Here is a 19,235-nt window from a genome sequence, read left to right as displayed (position 1 = left end):
TTGATTTCAGCCCGACCCCAGTCCAGCAGTTAGGGGCTTCCAGGTAGCCTCAGGAATCCCTCCGTCACCCACAGACATGTCCCTCCTAGTGCCTTTCCTCGTAGGGGAACCAAAGAAACCAAATCTAGCTCACATTAGGCTTGTCTGTCATAGCTAGTCAGGATCTGTCCATCCCCCCAATACCCTCACCCCGACTTTCCGCTCACCTTCCTGCCCTGGACACTCCACCCAAGGAAGACAGACCAGGCTCTGGACAGTGGTCTGGGCCATCTCAGTACCTTCCTCTTCCACAGGTACCTTGGCCTTGAGCGCTCCAATGGCCATGAGGCCGAACAGGTCTCCAGAGGAGAGCACTGAGGGAGATGCTGGGAGAACAGAGTGGAAGCCCATGGTGAGAGGCAGAGGCAGCAAAGCTGGGCTCTAAGCCAGCTCTATAGGAAGGACATGGCGCTGGTCCCCGAAGGACCACAGACTGCTTGCCTGGTTAGCTGAGTGAACTTCTCTGTGACCGTACACAGGATGGGAATGCCTGGTCCTGTCTGAGATGGTGGAGTGGAGTGGGACAAAACAGGACACTAGCATCGTCAACTGCTTTGTGTCCAGGCAAAGTTAGGAAAATGCTCAGTGTTTGTTCAGTTAAGCAGGACACAGTCGGGAAGGAAAGTCTTCATCCCTGTCTCACAGAGCCCATCCAGTAGCTTCAGGCTACTCGCTGCACAAAAGGTGGAGGAGAAGACCCAGCTCTAAGGTCTGACTTATATTAGTAAATCACTGATTAAATCTATTATTTTCCTTAGGCCAAAGATGCTTTCAAAGACATCTCTGTATACTTCTCCAAGGAAGAATGGGAAGAGATGGGAGAATGGGAAAAAATTCGATATAGGAATGTGAAAAGGAACTATGAAGCGCTGATTGCTATAGGTAACAGGAAGTGCTGGGTGCCTGTGAGCCTGGGAAACATGAAACAGATCTTCACCCTCAGGGTTCACTTAGCCCTCTCGCAGGTGGCTTCATTCGCTTACAGTTCCCTTTTGTGTGGAGTCTAACCTGGAGGAAGTGTTTATTGTTTTGTACCAAAGGGAGGTTGACCCCGCAGTGCAGAGCTCACCTCTTGCCTTGTTTAAATTGTCCCAGCCCATCCTACTGATTTCCCTGACTTTGTGACACTTCCCATTGCTTCTATGCTTTGTTCCTCCTTCTTAGAACAAATATTTTGCTTCTTTCCAGGTTTCAGAGCCACTCGACCAGCTTTCATGCATCACCGCAGGCAGGTCATCAAACTCCAGGTAGATGACACTGAGGATTCTGATGAAGAATGGACACCAAGGCAGCAAGGTGAGGGGCCAGGAGGATTTAGAGGTGTCTTCCTGAAACCAGTCTGGGCTTAGATCTCAACTATATTTCAGCCATTAGCAAAGAAAACATAATTTTCAGCATTCCAAAGTGGTTGTGGCTGAATATTGACATAAGCCTGAATGAAGATGACTGTATAGGTTTTCCAGTGTAATTCTCAAAAGTTTTATGTTTAAAATTTATCATTCTTTTTAAAAAGAATTATTTTTGCTAAACATTCTTAATGAAAGGCAGTTAAAGAAACCTTAGAAGTAAATTCACCAAAGAGATTTACTACTAATCTCATAATTGGTTGTTGGATTAAATCTCTTAGAAGAGGAAATGATTAACATATTATGTCAAGATACATTATTTATGTAGGTATATAAAACAACAACACATGATCTTCTTACCCTAAGGTGAAATTAATTCTTTGTTTTAATTCTGGGAAAGGGTTTGAGAGAACTATTTATTCTCCCTGATCTTTCCCACATTTCACTGACCAGAGACAGCATCAGGTAAATAAAATGAAGTACACTCTTTATAAACTAGAAGTGAGCAGCTCACTTCCTCTTCTGCTGCTCAGACAGTTTAGAAGAGTCTTCCTAGACTGGAGCAAACAATTTAGATAGTTCTACGCTTCTCCATCTATGGATTTCTGTTCTCCGAGATTTTTTAAAATTATCTATTTAGTTTTGGCTGCACTGGGTCTTCGTGGCTGCGCATGGGCATTCTCTGGTTGCAGTCAGTGGCTTCTCATTGCAGAGCACATGCAGGCTCGGTAGTTTGTGACACACAGGCTTAGTGGCCCCACAGAAAGGGGGATCTTCCTGGGACAGTGATCGAACCTGTGTCCTCTGCATCAGCAGGCAGATTCTCATCCACTGTGCCACCAGGGAAGTCCCTCTGTTCCCTTAGGTTATTAAAACCAGTGAAAGGGACATGAAAATCAAACATCTGGTTGTCTGCAAAGGTTTTGACAAGAAGAGAGATTCTTCATAGGGAATACATCCGCCACGGTCCACCATGCCTCTGCACATCTTTATTTACCTTAACAATTTCTGAGTGTGTGGTACTCTCTTGCTAACTATGTACACGTTAGTGTTAGTGGCCATAGTGTTAACTGCTCCATCGTGTCTGACTCTTTGCGTACCCATGGACTGTAGCCCACCAGGCTCCTCTGTCCGTGGGATTCTCCAGGCAAGAATACTGGAGTGGGTTGCCATTTCCTGCTCCAAGTGATCTTCCCGACCCAGGGATCAAACCTGCGTCTGTTGCATCTCCTGCATTTCAGGCGGATTCTTCACCACTGAGCCACCGGGGATATATATACACACACACACACACACACACATTGCTGTACAACAAATCTGTAGAACTTTTCCATCTTGCGTGATTGAAGCCCTAACCCACTGAGGAACGATTCTCCAATCCTTCCTCCTCATAGCCCTTGGCAACCACGATTATATCTTCTGTTTCCATGGGTTTGATTAATTTAAATACCTCATAGAAGTGGAATCAGGCAATATTTGTCTTTTTTGGATTGGTTCATATCACTCAGCATATCATCAAGGCCCATCCCTGATGTAGCATATGACAGAATTCTTTTTTAAGGCTTAAAAACATTCCAGTGTGTGCCCGTGTACATAACAGATATAAGAAATATCTTACATATAATCTTTATCTGTTTATCCACCAATGAACATTTAGATTGCTCCCACATCTCGCCAGCTGGGAATAATGCTGCAGTGACCACAGATGTGCACACTGTTTTTCAAGATCTTCCTTTCACTTTTTATGGAATAGACTCTTGAGTTGGATTGCTAGATCAGACAGCAGTTCTAATTTTCTGAAGAAACTCCATACTGTTTTCTATGCAGCTTGTGACATTTTACATTTCCAACAATCGTGTATAAGGGTTCCAATTTCTCCGTATCCTTACCAAACCTGCTCCTGTCTTCTTATTCATATTGCCCATCACAGAAGGGTTCAATTTGTATTTCCTTATTGATTAGTAATGTTGAGCATCTTTTCATATATTTGTTGGCCATTTGTGTGTCTTTGGAGAAATGTCTATTGAATTCCTTCTCCCGCTGTGTTAGTCAGCTCAGACTGCCGTAACAAAACAGAGTGCATGCCTTAAACCACAAAATTTGTTTTCTTACAATGCTGAAGCATGGAAGTTTGATATCAGGGTGCCATCGTGGTCAATCAGGTTCTCTTCCTGGCTTATACATAGGCTTCATATTGGTGCATGCTTATTAACCCCTTATCAGATACATATTTTACAAATGTTTTCTACAGTCCCATAGGTGGCCTTTTCACTCCATTCACTGTGTCCTTTGCTGCACAGAGACTTTAAGATTAATGTAATCTCATTTGTGTATTTTTACTTTGTTACTAATACTTGTGCACTTGGTACCAGATCTAAGAAATCATTGCTGATTCAGTGTCATGAAGCTTCACCCTTGTTTTCCTCTAAGAGTCTTGTCAAGTCTTGCATTTAGGTCTTGAATCCATTCTGAGTTTATTTTTCTTCATGATGTAAGATCTTCGTTATTTTGCGTATGGATATCTTGTTTCCCCAGCACCATTCGTTATAGGGATTAAACTTTCCCCATCGTCTTGACACCCTTGATGAAGATCATTAGACCACGTATCCAAGAATGTATTTCTGTTTATTTCTGGTTTTCTATTCTGTTCCATTGATTGACATGTCTGTCTTTATGTCAATGGGCTTCCTCAGTGGCTCAGCAAGTGAAGAATCTGCCTTCAATGCAGGAGACACAGGAGATGCAGGTTTAATCCACGGGTTAAGAAGAGCCCCTGGAGAAGAAAATGGCAACCCCATCCAGTATTCTTGCCTGAGAAATCCTCTGGACAGAGGAGCCTGGTGGGCTACAGTCCAAAAGGTCACAAAGAGTCAGCACGACTGAGCAACTAAGCACACACTTTATGCTGAAACTATACTCTTTTGGTTCCTGTACCTTTGTAATATGTTCTGAAATCAGAGGCCTCCAGCTTTGCTGTTCTTTCTAAGATTGTTTTGCCTATTTGGGGTCCTCTGAGATTTGGTATATAGTGTAGGATGGATTTTCTATAGCAGAAAAAATCCATTGGGATTTTAATAGGAATTGCATTGAATCTTTAAATTGCTTTGGGTAGTATGAACAGCTTAATAATATTAAGTCTCCAAATCCATAAGCATGAGACACCTTTCTATTTACTTGTGTCAGAGTCCTTTCAGCAATACCTTGTAGTTTTCAATGTAGAAGTCTTTCATCTCTTTAAGTTTACTCCCAGTTATTTTGTTCTTTTTGATGCTATTACAAATAACATTACTGGGACTTCTCTGGTGGTCCAGAGGCTAAGCCTCCACACTCCCAATGCAGAGAACTTGGGTTCAGTCCCTGGTCAGGGAACTAGATCCCACATGCTGCAACAAAGACCTGGCACAAAAAAATAAATAAAAATAAATATTTTTTAACTTAAATTTACATCTTGACTATAGTTTTATAAAAATGAGAAATAAATAAGATTGTTTTCTTATTTTCCTTTTTGGAATGGTCATCATTCATGCATGGAAAGATATTTGAATGTTGATTTTGTACCATGCAACTTTCTGTGTAGGTTTTTGTGTGTGTGTGTAATTTTAAAGATTTTTCTGCACATAAAATCATGTCCTCTGTGAACAGACATAATTTTACTTCTTTCTTTCCAAATAGAAGCCTTATGTTTCCTTTTCTAACCTAATGCCCTGGCTAGGACTTCTAACATTATGGTGAATAGAAATGTTGAAAATGGGCATCCTTGCCTTTTTTTCTAGATCTTAGAGAAGTTTTCAGCTTTTCACTGACGACTATGATGTTAGAGGTAGACTTTTCATATATGACCTTTATTATATTGCAGTCACTTCCTTCTATTTCTACTTTTTTGAGTATTTTTGCCATGAATGGCTAGTAAATTTATTAGATACTATATGGACATCAGATGAGGCACAGATGAAGTTTCATATTTTTTTTTAATTTTAAGAAAATTATGCAATGCTCCCAGTGGAAGCATAGGAGTTGATGATACAGAAATCATTTTCCATTCCTCCTTTGGTAATCCTTGTCCTTGTCACTCTCTGGCTCAGAATTATGTGTCCTTAATTGAAATGCCCAGAGTTTGGAAACATTTACAGAACACTGCTTCCCATAATTTTTTAGGTAAACCTTCTTCGATGGCCTTCAGAGTGGAGCACAATAAACACCAGAAGGTGAGTATTTCCCAAATCCTGATGCCAAAATATCCTCCTCGTGGCTCCAGTCACAGGTGAGAATAGGAGAAAACACAGAGGTGCTGGAGACTGCTGCCTGCCTGTCCTGAGTCTTTAGCACAGTGTCTGATATCATCACCGTCTTTATACTTAGGAAGAACAGCAACAATAGTAGGCTGTTCTGTTGTTACATTATTTTCACAATATCTCAGACTTTAAGCATTTTATGTGAATAAACTTACTTAAACCTTAAAACAATCCTACCGTACCTATCAGTAGGTATATAGCTATCACCATTATAGATCACAAAACTGAGGTTAAAAAATGATTAATTATATGCCTGAGATCACAGTATCACTGGTAGTGCAATCTAATCCAAAGCGCTTTTTCTAAACTCCTTACAAAATGACTAAAATTCCCATAGTTCTATGAAGTTTATTCATACATCTTTATATCATTCATCTGAGAGATGTTTTCAACCTCAGTTCTTTTGTGCTGTGCTAAGGAGGGATATGTTAAGTTATCTGACTAAGGGAAGCTTAAGGACATGCTGGGCAGTTTGTAGAGTGGACAGTCCAGGATGAAGAAGCTTAAGGACATGCTGGCCAGTGTGTACAGTGGACAGTCCAGGATGATGAAGGTGACAGGATCCCCACTTCAGAGCCTTGCACTCCAATAAGAGGAAGCAAGTCGCAACCCTGACAAGCCTCGAGTTTATGACTGAAAAGCAACAAATGAGAAAATAACTGAAGGACTTCACATAGGTTACCCACTTTTGAGTAGAAACTCATCTGGGCATCATTTCAAATGCTCATTCTTGCAGGAAGAAGTAACAAGCCCTTCCCCTGAGCTCTGATTAGGCAACTCTCATGTTTGGAATCATTTGTTTAGCCTGTCCTGTGTTGTGAGCTTTGAGAGCCTAGCCCATACCCGTTAATTTTCAGAAGTCCAGGCCCAGCTTAAAGCCCCTGAGGGCCCCCTGAATGTTTTGTGAATGAGTGACTCCACATTTAAACATTCATCTAGGAGTAAGAAGGTCAAAGAATGCTGAAGATAGTATCTGTGAGCTAGACTTCAAATACAGAGACAGTTGAAGGGATGAATTGATGGCAGGGATATACACTCACATTCATACTGTATTAAATAGCTTACACAATGATTTGTTGAAATGTTATTAAATTTCATGTCCACTGTAACATTAAGAATTAGCATGTATACCAATTTATGGATCAGGAAACTGAGGAGAACCAGCTAGTCATACAGCCTTGTTCAAGCAGAATTGATGAGGCCAGCTACTTTAATTCCAAACATTGTCTCTAAGAGGACATGGCAACCTGCAACTTTCAGCTCATTTTCTTTATTGTCTAAATGTGTTTCTCCGATCTTTTCTCTTCTCGATCTCACTGCTTTGTCACCTTATCTTCCAGACGTGTTTTGTCCCCTCTGTAATTTTCCATACATCCTCGTCCATCAAAGGGCCACTAATTAATAGAAAACCCCCCAGATTTCTCTATGAGCCCTTACCCTCTTCTTTCCCTGACCTCCAGCTATTCTTCTTGCCTTGCTCTCACTTTTATGCAGAAAGTTGAAGGGTAAGAACCTTAAAATATGAATTCTAGTTTTGATTCACTACCCACTTAGGTCCTTATTTTACACTCCAGTGTTCAGATGCCTCCTCTACCAGGTATTTCCAATTGTCAAAGTATTAGCTAAAGTCGTGCATGTGAAAACACTTCATAAAGTCCTAAAGAACTAAAGAAATGCATGTTGTCTTTTACTCATGTGGAAGGCAATGTCCAGGGCACCATTAAATAAGGAATCTAGTTTGAAGGAATTGCCAGGAGCAGCAAAATTGCTGAAGACAAGTGGCTCCAAGCAGGCTCAGAAACCGGTGTCCCCTCCCAGAAAAGCAAGGATCCCTGGACAGCACCCCAGACAAAAAGTCGGTAAGAGAAAATTTGGGGAGTTCCTCTAATTAGTTCCTCTAATCCCTGTAGAAAAGCTAGTAAGTATGGACTAGGTGTGTGGCGTGAGTTTTGGGGAGGCTTGGGTTTAAGCTGGACCAATCTGAGACATGAAGTTAGCAATGGGGCCTTGGGAAAATCTTATACATTTTCTGAGGTCTTGATTGCTCATCTGTAAAGTGAAGATAAGGATACATAACTCATGCAGTGTTTGAAAGCTTTACATTAAATGCAAAAGTGCTGACATTTTTTTGAGCTAAAAGTAGTTCAGTAAATCCAGCTGTGATGACAGGGACCATGCCTTGTTAGTGTTTATGCCCAGACCTCTGCTCAATGCCTTACATGTCATGTGCCCTCAACGTATGTTTTCTGAGTACATGTGTCAGTGAACTATTTCCTAAGTAAGAAGGTGGGGAGTTAAACCTACTAACGGGAAGTGCAGGAAGCTAACACTGGACTGGGCATCTGTGGTCAGTGAGGAGCCTCAGTCTCCTGAACCAGGAGTTAAGGGGGAAAGAAACAAAATATAGAAAAGGGACTTCTGGTGGTTAAGTGGTTAAGACTCCCGCTTCCACTGTGGGGGTGCAGGTTCCATTCCTGGTCAGGGAACTAAGATGCATAAATATGTAACATTAAAACATAGAATTACAAAAGTAAAAGTTTAAAAAATACATGTAAACAGGTTTTAACAAAGTGTATAAATGAACAAGTAGGAGATCTCACACTTTCCAATAAAACAGGGACTAACTCTCCAAACCCCACCAGCCTTGCTTAGCTTCTGTTCTCCATCTTAGAACGCAAAAGAACGGAGACTAGAGTGAAGAGGTACAGTCTACGAGAAAGAAAGGGCCATGTGTACCAAGAGGTCAGCGAGCCCCAGGATGACGACTACCTCTGTGAGTGCCCCCGCTGGCCCACTCACGGAGAAGGGGCTACGAGGCCTTGGTCCAATAACCTCACCTCACCATTTGGTCCCCCAATCATCCGCTTCCTCTAGGACTTGGGGTGCAGGACCGAGGCCACATGCCATGAGTGCCCCAGCTCTCTCTGAAGGTCTTTATGACCAGCAGCATCACCTTGCCCCTCTCATCCCTGTCGCTCTCACCTCCAGATTGTGAGGAGTGTCAGAACTTCTTCATCGACAGCTGTGCTGCCCACGGGCCCCCAACCTTCGTAAAGGACTGTGCAGTGGAAAAGGGGCATGCCAACCGCTCAGCCCTCACTCTGCCCCCTGGGTTAAGTATCAGACTGTCAGGCATCCCTGAGGCTGGGCTTGGAGTGTGGAATGAGGCGTCTGATCTGCCGCTGGGCCTGCACTTTGGCCCCTATGAGGGCCAGATCACAGACGATGAAGAGGCCGCCAACAGTGGATACTCCTGGCTGGTGAGAAACACCCCTGTTTCCCTGTTCTCTGGCCTCGAATTGCTTGTGTGTGGTGGGGGGTACTTCATGTCTACATGCAAGAATGCAGGTGGTGATGACACGGATGGCAATGACACAGGCAGCCCTGTGTACTGTGTGCACTGGGCATGAACACGGGACTTCCATCTAAAGCTCAGAGGAGAGGTGGGAGACACTGGTCCAGGCACACAGGACCTCTCTCTAAAGCTCAGAGGAGAGGTGGGGGACACTGGTCCAGGCACACAGGACCTCTCTCTAAAGCTCAGAGGAGAGGTGGGAGACACTGGTCCAGGCATACAGGACCTCTCTCTAAAGCTCAGAGGAGAGGTGAGACCGCAGTGTACAGACACACAGGACCTCTCTCTAAAGATCAGAGGAGAGGTGGGAGACACTGGTCCAGGCACACAGGACCTTTCTCTAAAGGTCAGAGGAGAGGTGGGAGACACTGGTCCAGGCACACGGGACCTCTCTCTAAAGGTCAGAGGAGAGGTGAGACCACAGTGTACAGACACACAGGACCTCTGTCTAAAGGTCAGAGGAGAGGTGGGAGACACTGGTCCAGGCACACAGGACCTCTCTCTAAAGCTCAGAGGAGAGGTGGGAGACACTGGTCCAGGCATACAGGACCTCTCTCTAAAGCTCAGAGGAGAGGTGAGACCGCAGTGTACAGACACACAGGACCTCTCTCTAAAGGTCAGAGGAGAGGTGGGAGACACTGGTCCAGGCACACAGGACCTCTCTCTAAAGGTCAGAGGGGAGGTGGGACCACAGTGTACACACACAGAGGTGACTCCTCCTTTGTGGAGCCCTTGCCTTCAGTGAACCAGGAGACTCAGACTTGGAATGATGATTAAGCAGCTTACCATTTGGTCTGACTGGCAGTTGAATCCATGCAGGCTGAAGAGCGCCAATGACTGCAGAGGGAAATAGTTCTTCTATTACTTCCTACCAAAAAAACTAAAAGAAAGAGGAAAGCTTGTATCTCTTTTCTGACACTCAGATCACCAAAGGGAGAAACTGCTACCAGTATGTGGATGGAAAGGACACGTCCTTGGCCAACTGGATGAGGTGTGCGCAGTGAGTCTGCAGTTTGTAGATGCCGCTCTTCCCTCAAGCCCCCACCCCTTTCCTTCTCAACCTGTCTCCCTCAATAGCTTTCACATCTTCTTTCCTCTTTTCCCTCCATATCATGGTCTTTCATTTCAAAAGACATTTGAAGGAAATAAAAATATAGCCTATATTGTGCCCTCAAAATATAAATCTAGATGCTGAACAAAACTGGGGGACTTGAAAACAACTTGAGGGGTCTAGATTCACCAGGGACACTCTAACTCACTTAACTGACACTTGCCAAGCATTTTGTGTTCCAGTTTAGACAGTGAACTTCATTACTGAAGCAGATCACACATCCCATGTCCTTTTGGAGAACAACTGCAGACAGCCACTAGCCAGTTGATTTTAGGAACAGTAACCTTAATTTTTCTATCTTTGAGAAACTGCACAGCGCCAGGATAACCTAACACGGGAGACCTTGAATCCGTCTGGGCAACAACCTCCCCAGGCTCAGTTCCAGTGAGAAGTGGGCCCTGAGGCCTTGGGAGGAATGGGGGGGCAGGATGGCCGAGAGCAGGGCTGTTCCCTGAGGGCCGCTCCTTTCATCAGGGCAGGAAGAAAGTGAATAAACTATCACTCTTCTGGGTCTCAAGCTACGTCAGAGCACTCTCCAAGTTTCCATGGGAGGGGGAGGGCAAGTGAATATGACCCTGGATACATGTGGGGAGATTGGAGGAAAGCCTCGGGAGAGAAGGCAGGCTGGGGTGAGTGCTGAGGGCTGCATGCTAGCAGAGGAGCACCCTGTCCTGTGGAATGAAAGAGAACTTAACTCAGAGCTTAGGGGAGCCGGAGGCCACCAGCCCCATGGACAGTCCAGGTGGAGACGAGTCTGGAACTGGGCTCTGTAAAGTGGCTAATTAGGAAAGGAGAGAAACGCATTCCAGCCAGGAAGAGGGCTGGAAACAGGACCTGGAAATGGGACTTCACGTGGCCTGGCTGAAGGAATGAACAGAAGGTCCCCACGAGGGGCGGTGGAAGCCATGGTGGCCTCAGAGCCTGACGGCAAGGAGCTGGGCGTGGCCTGACAGTGGAGGGGACTCATCACCTGAGGTTTCTTTCCCTTTCCCGGCCTCGACCCCAGGTATGTGAACTGTGCCCGGGACGACGAGGAGCAGAACCTGGTGGCCTTGCAGTATCAAGGGCAGATCTTCTACCGAACCTGCCAGGTGGTCAGGCCGGGCTGTGAGCTGCTGGTCTGGTACGGGGACGAGTATGGCCGGGACCTCGGCATCAAGTGGGACAGCAGCGAGAAGAGCGAGCTCGCGGCCGGGAGAGGTGAGCGCCACCCCTCTTCCAGCACCCCACCCCATCCTGGGGAGCCTCCCTGGTCCGACTCCGAGGCAGAGTACAATCCAGTCCAAAGTCAATCGAGTCGCAATTAAAATGCCTCAGACTTTGATTCATTTCATATGACTATTAGGAAAAAGTTTTTATATTAAAAATGTTAGTTCTAATTTTTAATATTTCATGCAAAAAATATGTAACATCACCTTTTGCTGAAAGGCTTAGAAGCAAAAAGCAAGTTTTCTAGTGCCTACCAGCTCTCTCCCCTTACCTGTTTCTTCCTCATTCCCTCCCATTTCTAAGCGACACATGTGCAGCGATTTGCATTCAGTTACTGTTTCAGTTTGTTGTCCTGTGAGTTCACACTCTGTGCCAGACAGGGCTCCATGCACCGAAACAGACAGACCCACTGCCCCGAGGCAGCATGGGCTTCACACCAGACGGGGGCTGGTGCTCTGAGAAGAACCAGTGCAGGGAAAGCACCTCCAATCAGCGTGAGCAGAGGGTGGGGTTTGGCGCAGGGTGGTGGGCAGGGTCTCTGCAGAGATAACACCTGTGGGAAAGGATTCCAGGCAGGGGAGCAGCCAGTGCCGCAGTCCCAGGCCCGGGAAGAGAGGCCATGCCCGTGGTCACAGGAGGAAGCATAGAGGGAGAGGAAGGAGGCTGGACGGGACAGGGACGCCTCAGGGCCCATGTCCATGTGCAGGCCCCAGGGGTCTTCCTGGATGACACAGAACAACCATGCGGCTTTCAGCTGCAAGCGGCATGTTTTCTGTGCTAAGACGATGCTTTGGTTCCTTTTTGGGAAGAGGCAGCAGTGGGGAGTCCCCTCAGAGGTCAGCTCACTGCCAGACATGAAGGGAGAGTGGGCTGGCTGAAGATGCTCGGGAGTGAGGGTGTGAGGTGTCTGGCTGGAGATGTATTTTTAAACAGGGCTTCCTAGTGCATGTTAAACGCACCAAGACTGAGTGAAATAAATGAGGCATGAATCCTGGTGAGGCTTGAGAAAGGACATGCCTTTATTTCATGATTCATGGGGAACTGAGAGAGGAGCAGTTTGTGAGCCAGTGGGGCAGCAGGAGCCAGAGGCCGGCAGTTGGTGGGCCCGGGGCCGCCCGGCCTCGTCCAGCCTGAGCCCGCTTCCTGCAGAGACTGGCACGGAGCCCGCTCTGTGAGCCAGGAGCCGCAGAGTCAGCTCTGCTCGCACCTGCTCTAACCACCCCCTGTGCTGCCGCCCACATGCAGAGAGCTCCGGGCCAGGTGCCCCGACCTTCATAGACCTTTCCCCTCCCAGGGAGCAGATGAGGAAGCCTCCACCTGAGTCATCAAGTCTTCTCTCTCAGTAGGGTAAAATTCCTGTGGCCACTGTGACATGACTTTTCAGATATTTACACACAGGGAAAGGCTTCTGCAGATCCACCTCTATCAGGAGAGATGCTGCCTCTGCGGCTGCTGGAAGGTCCCTAGTCTGGGTGATATGTAGAAAAGGCCCTTGACACAAGCCTCCTGGATTTCTGTAGATGCAGAGAATAAGAATGGAATGGAAAGTGGACTGTAGAGACGCACCTGATGGGAGACAAACCGTGCACTGCCCACACTAAGATGATTAGTGGGGCGGGCCTCACCACGGCAAACCAGCCACCTGACCAAAAGCTTCCTCTCTCAGCAGAACCGAAGCCCGAGATCCACCCATGTGCCTTCTGCTCTCTGGCCTTCTCCAGTCAGAAATTCCTCAGCCAACACGTCCAACGCAGTCACCCCTCTCAGACCGTCCTGAGACCATCTGCAAGAGACCACCTCCAACCAGAGGATCCCTGCCCAGGCAATCAAAATCAGCAGCAGCGATATTCCGATCCACACAGCCCAAGTGACAAACCTGAGGGTCACGGGGCCAAGGACAGGCCCCAACCTTTGCTGAAAAGCATAAGGCTGAAGAGGATTTCAAGGGCTTTCTCCTACTCACCCAGAGGACAAATGGGGGCTTCTGGGGTGCATGAGAGAATCACAGAAGAGCCCAGCACAAGCCAGAAACTGAATCCAGAGGACACAGGCAAATTACTCATGGGGGCAGGGGTCTCAGGGATTATAAAAGTCAAGTACGGAGAGTGTGGGCAAGGATCCAAGGATAGGTCAAGTCTCATCACACACCAGAGGACACACACAGGGGAGAAGCCCTATGTTTGCAGGGAGTGTGGGCAAAGCTTCAGTCAGAAGTCAGTCCTCATCACACACCAGAGGACACACACAGGGGAGAAGCCCTATGTTTGCAGGGAGTGTGGGCGAAGCTTCAGTCAGAAGTCAGTCCTCATCACACACCAGAGGACACACACAGGGGAGAAGCCTTATGTTTGCAGGGAGTGTTGGCAAAGCTTCAGTGTTAAGTCCCATCTCATCACACACCAGAGGACACACACAGGGGAGAAGCCCTATGTTTGCAGGGAGTGTGGGCGAGGCTTCAGTCAGAAGTCAGTCCTCATCACACACCAGAGGACACACACAGGGGAGAAGCCCTATGTTTGCAGGGAGTGTGGGCGAAGCTTCAGTCGGAAGTCAGTCCTCATCACACACCAGAGGACACACACAGGGGAGAAGCCTTATGTTTGCAGGGAGTGTGGGCGAAGCTTCAGTGTTAAGTCCCATCTCATCACACACCAGAGGACACACACAGGGGAGAAGCCCTATGTTTGCAGGGAGTGTGGGCAAAGCTTCAGTCAGAAGTCAGTCCTCATCACACACCAGAGGACACACACAGGGGAGAAGCCCTATGTTTGCAGGGAGTGTGGGCAAAGCTTCAGTAATAAGTCAAATCTCATCAGACACCAGAGGACACACACAGGGGAGAAGCCCTATGTTTGCAGGGAGTGTGGGCGAAGCTTCAGTCAGAAGTCAGTCCTCATCACACACCAGAGGACACACACAGGGGAGAAGCCCTATGTTTGCAGGGAGTGTGGGCGAAGCTTCAGTCAGAAGTCCCATCTCATCACACACCAGAGGACACACACAGGGGAGAAGCCCTATGTTTGCAGGGAGTGTGGGCAAAGCTTCAGTCAGAAGTCCCATCTCATCACACACCAGAGGACACACACAGGGGAGAAGCCCTATGTTTGCAGGGAGTGTGAGTGAATCATGACCAACAAACCACATTTTAGCCACAGGAGGATTACTGCAGCCACCCCATGCCTCAGCTCTAAGGGGGCCTCAGAGGAGGCCTGTGACCCGTTACAGTCCCCAACAGTATGAGGAGAGACTTCCCAGGTGGTCCCGGGGCCAAGACTCCAATGCAGAGACCCATGTTCAGTACCTGATTGGGGAACTAGCTCCCACATGCTGCAACTAAGACACAGCGCAGCTGAATAAATAAATACATACATAAATATTTTAAAGAAAGAGTGTTATCAGCACAGAATTACTTGATTAGATAGACCTTCCACTTTCATGAGAGGAGAGGAGGTAGGAAAACAGCGGAGGGTTTCTTAAGTGTTCTGGAGATATTCCTGCCAGCTGCCTTCGTGGTTTTTTGTACTCCTAATAAACTTTGTCTCCAAACAAATCTGAAGCCCAGACTATGTACTCATTTCCCCCTTATTACTGACAGCAGTGGGGTCCAGTGGTAGCTGAAGCCCTGGGAAGGCATAATTCTGGAGCCAACTCAGTTAGGTCACTGGACAGTCTGTTCCTGGGTCCAGGGAGAGGAATCCAGGGTTTGAGACAGACTCACCAGGGAAGAGAATCCCCCAGCCTCCTGGAAAGTGTGGCCTCTCCTCCTCATAGACCTCGACTCTCCTTTGGCCTCTCCTGGCTGCTCTCTGTCTTGCTCTGACTTCTGTAGCCTCAGAGTGAAGGCCTCGTGCACATGAGTGTGTGTGCATGTGTGTGCCTGGGTCAGCGTGGGCCATCTGGTCTTTGCCGCTCCCTCAGGATCATCACAGCATCTGGACTCCAGATTCGACCACAGGGGTCCAGTTCTCAGGCCTGCACTCAGCAGCTGTGTGACCTGGGGCAAGATGCTCAACCTGTCTGTGTCTCGATTCTCATCTGTGATACAGGGTGGGAGCACCAGCATCTTGGTCTGACGCGTAAGCACAGGCAGAATTTGGCAGAGGCTGGCTGAGAATGCAAGCCCCGCCTTTGCTGTTCTCTGTGTTTTTTTTCTTTGATCTTTTTTTATTTTTTAATAGAAGGATAATTGCTTTACAGAATTTTGTTTCCTGTGTGTCCTTCAGCCCCCATACCTTCCAGGTCTTCAGAGCTAGACAGGGAAGGGGCCGTTTAGGCACTCGGCTGCCCTGATGAGGGGGTGTGAGGTCAGGGGTGCTAAGGGAGGGCGACCTCCTTTCCCACCACTGTCGTTCCTGCTGAGCTGGGCAGCCCCAGAGCCCCTCCACAGACAGGCAGGACCGACAGTCGTCCACCGTGCCGAGAATAGAGCCTGGAGCCGTGTGTGCAGGAAACCCCTGTCCGGCCCCCATCCCACCCCCACACGGAGGGTCCTCGAAGCCCACGCCACAGCTTCTCTATGCACGGGCCTCATACGTGTGCCCACGTGCTCTGCTCAATGCTGCTGTGACCTTGAAATTCTTAACTAGGGAATACTTCATCCATACACTTCCCTTTTATGAGTGAAGTCTGATGGACCACGGGGTGCGCTGTGAGCAGAGCAGATGCGCACAGCACGGGTCATGGGGTGACCAGGCTGCACGTGGGGACAAGGTGGACACAAAGTCCTCCCCTGGTGAGTGAAGGTGGGGACCGCACCAGGAAGCCACGCTTGCTTAGACCCAGAACTGAGTTCCGACCAAGCCGAGGTAGCAGCGTTCGTAAGAGCCGGCCACACCCTCCCCTCTGTGGATGCCCTCTGCCCTGTCCTGATCCTTCCAGAAGGGGTTCAGGAGGCTGAAGTCTGCCCACTCACCAGAAGACACCAAGGGGAGAGTGGGCCATGGGATGGGGGGGCAGAGGGTGCCAGCTCCAGGGCTGGGGGCAACAGCCCTCAGTTCCCTCCTGTGCCAGGCTTCCGAAGCGTCTCTACATGAACCGTGTCAGTAATGACCACCCACTGTTATTTTCTGCTTTCTTTCATGCTTTCTTAAAGGAACATGTTTGTCTGTGGCTTGGTTTCCCTACAGGAAGGGAAGCCACATAAACTCCCCATCTTCTGTGGCTTGAGGCGGGGGCCACGGGAGGGAGAGTTAGGGGTGATGCAGGCAGAGGGGCTTCACCTGAAAAACGGTGGGGACCCAGAAACTTGCAGGGGCTCCTCACCTGCACCTCCCACCAGAGCTGGGCCTGGAATCCCCTGGAAGGCTGAGCAGATCAAAGCTTCTCCCTCCCCTCCCTCCCCTCAAAAAGCTGACTTGTGGGCCAGCCCACAACACCCCTAAATTCCCCATCACCCACAGCCCCGCACAGGCCCTCCCTCACAGAAGTGGGACAACCTACACGGCGGCAGAGATGGTGTGTGACCCCAGAGCTGGGGGTCTCAGCTGACCTTGAGCAACGGGGCTGGTGCTTTACACAGCCTCCCAGCCCAGGGAGCTGCCAGCAGCCACAAGCAATGATCTGAAGCTGAGCTGGGGGATGGGGAGTGGGGATGTGAGCTGTCTGAGGTCCCATCCTGTCCCCACGATGGTGGCCAGGCCTCACCTGACACCTTGACCACCCTGCACGGGCACACAGGAGTGCAGCAGTCGCGGGGATGGACAGCCAGCTGCCTCCGCCTCACGCTCCACCCTGACTGCAGCGGCCCCACGGCTGTACCAGCCCCTCCTGCGCGCGGCTCTGCTTGGCTGCCAGGGCTCAGGGACCCTGGGTGAGTCGGTGAGGGCAGAGCTCCAGAGGCCAAGCCTGTCTTCAGCCGTCAGACCCACCCTGGTCGCCAGACTCATAGCCCAGCCAGTATCTGAAGCCAAGATGCCTTTGGGAGAATGACATCACAGACACTGACCTCAGAGCTCAGACTCCTGAAAACGTACTAAGAGATTATTTTTAGTCTGTTTTTAAAGTGGGATGTTGGCAGGAATGTAGAAGGGGAATGACTTCCTTGGTGGTGCTGCGGTTAGGAATCCACCTGCCAATGCAGGAGACACGGGTTCAATCCCTGATCTGGGAAGACCCCGTGTGCCATGGAGCAACTAAGCCCGTGCACAGCTACTGCAGCCCAAGTGCCTGGAGCCTGTGCTTCCAGCCAGAGCAGCCAGCGCAGCGAGAAGTTCCGCACAGAAACGCCCTGCAACCAGAGAAAAGTGCCTGAGCCTGTGCTTCCAGCCGGAGCAGCCAGCGCAGAGAGAAGTTCCACACAGAAGCGAGAGAGCAGCCCCTACACCCTGCAGCCAGAGAAAAGCCGGCACACCAGTGAAGACCCAGCACAGCCAAAAGTAAATAAATAATCTTTTTTTAAGTAGGAGGTTGCAGCATTCCCTGCTGGTCCAGAGGCTAAGACTCTGAGCTCCCAACACAGTGAGGCCAGGTTCAATCCCTAGTCAGGGCACTAGATCCCACGTGCCGCACCTGAAGACCCTGCGTGCCACAGCTAAGACCCAGCGCAGCCAATTAAATGAATATTCAAAGGTAGGAGGCTGTTCATCTGTCACCATAGAAAACTGCAACATTTTAGTGAAAGAAAAAAAACAAAGATCTTATTTTGCAGGTTCTCGTGGTTGATTGCAAAAGTTTTCTCATAACATGCAGCTGTTTAAAAAATAATTAGAAAATACAGAAACTAAAACCCACCCATAAATGTGTAGGGAACACCAATTACTGCAGCATCTGGCCACCACACACGGGAACACACATGTGTGTTTTTCTTCTACAAACACTTTCAACCTCCACCCACTTTCCCATAGGCCTCTGCTCTGCTCACCAAGAAGACTGCGCTTTGGCCCCGTGACTGGGGGGGGGGGGGGGGGGGGTTTCTGTTGAGCTCAGGGAGAGGGGGGAGCAGGGCTGTGAAGTTGGGGGCACCGTCTGGCCTGCAGTGAGAAGAGAAGCGCGTGTGCTCCCCCTCTAGGTCTAGTAACTTCAGGGCCCTCGCGAGCAGCCTGAGAAGAAGCCTCTCAAACACCTTCCCTGCATCTCTAAGTAACAGCACGTCCCAGGTCTCAGGGTTCAGCTGTGGGTTAAATCCTCTCTTGTTGGAAAGAAATGTGTTTCCACAGACAACCTGCCTGGATCTCAGCCTCAGTTGGTCCTCTTGTTGGAAATGAAAAGTGTTTCACAGAAACCTGCCTGGATCTTGGCCTAGTTGGTTCTCTTTCTGGACGTGAAAACTGTTTCCACAGAGAATCTGCCCAGATCTCAGCCTTGGTTTGTTCTCTTGTTAGAAACAAAACGTGTTTCCACAGAGAACCTGCCCAGATCTTGGCCTCAGTTGGTCCTCTTCTTGGAAACATAACATGGTTCCACAGAGAACCTGCCCAGATCTTGGCCTCAGTTGTTTCTCTTGTTCGACATGGAAAGTGTTTTCACAGAGAATTTGCCTGGATCTCAGCCTCTGTTGGTACAGATGTAACAGGCAGTACTTTCAGGGGTCAGGGAAGTTAGTCCTGAAGCTTCCTGGGATTAGGGTTACAGCGCCTCCTCACCTCCACCCCTTCCACAGCCATGGAGCTTTCTCTTCCAGAGAAAGGTGTTCGGCAACATCAGCCACAAAGACACATACTGAAGAGGAGAAAGGCCATGGCAGGTGGGTCTGGGTGTTCTTGGGGGAGCAGAGGGGCCTTGGACACTCCACGCTGGACCCCTGCTCCACCGGCTTCTCCTCCCTCTCGCTGGGCATGCAGCTTTCACCTCCTGGGTGCCTGCCAGAGAGGGGCTCCCAAGACACCAAGCTGGGGTTGGCAATGGGTGAGCTGGATGCCAGGGACCCGAGACCCTGCAGCAGGTCA

At 48.7% G+C, this 19,235-nt stretch overlaps 1 protein-coding gene across 1 annotated transcript in view; it reads left to right on the top strand.

The window, feature by feature from the left end:
- The first annotated feature begins 322 nt into the window (after positions 1-322).
- Positions 323-19,235, top strand: part of LOC128052131 (histone-lysine N-methyltransferase PRDM7-like) — a 40,297-nt gene continuing 21,384 nt past the window's right edge. Inside the window, 12 exon segments of the mRNA XM_052644573.1 lie at positions 323-391; positions 798-921; positions 1,228-1,335; positions 5,541-5,590; positions 7,380-7,536; positions 8,349-8,450; positions 8,666-8,937; positions 9,956-10,023; positions 11,150-11,343; positions 11,733-11,857; positions 13,022-13,219; positions 17,029-17,161. Of these exon segments, the coding sequence (XP_052500533.1) occupies positions 323-391; positions 798-921; positions 1,228-1,335; positions 5,541-5,590; positions 7,380-7,536; positions 8,349-8,450; positions 8,666-8,937; positions 9,956-10,023; positions 11,150-11,343; positions 11,733-11,857; positions 13,022-13,219; positions 17,029-17,161 (1,600 nt within the window).

This window comes from Budorcas taxicolor, chromosome 8, assembly GCF_023091745.1.
Source record: "Budorcas taxicolor isolate Tak-1 chromosome 8, Takin1.1, whole genome shotgun sequence".
Lineage (NCBI taxonomy): Eukaryota > Metazoa > Chordata > Mammalia > Artiodactyla > Bovidae > Budorcas > Budorcas taxicolor.
The sequence above is the reverse complement of the archived record's forward strand: the minus strand, read 5'-3'. Positions and strand labels throughout refer to the sequence as shown.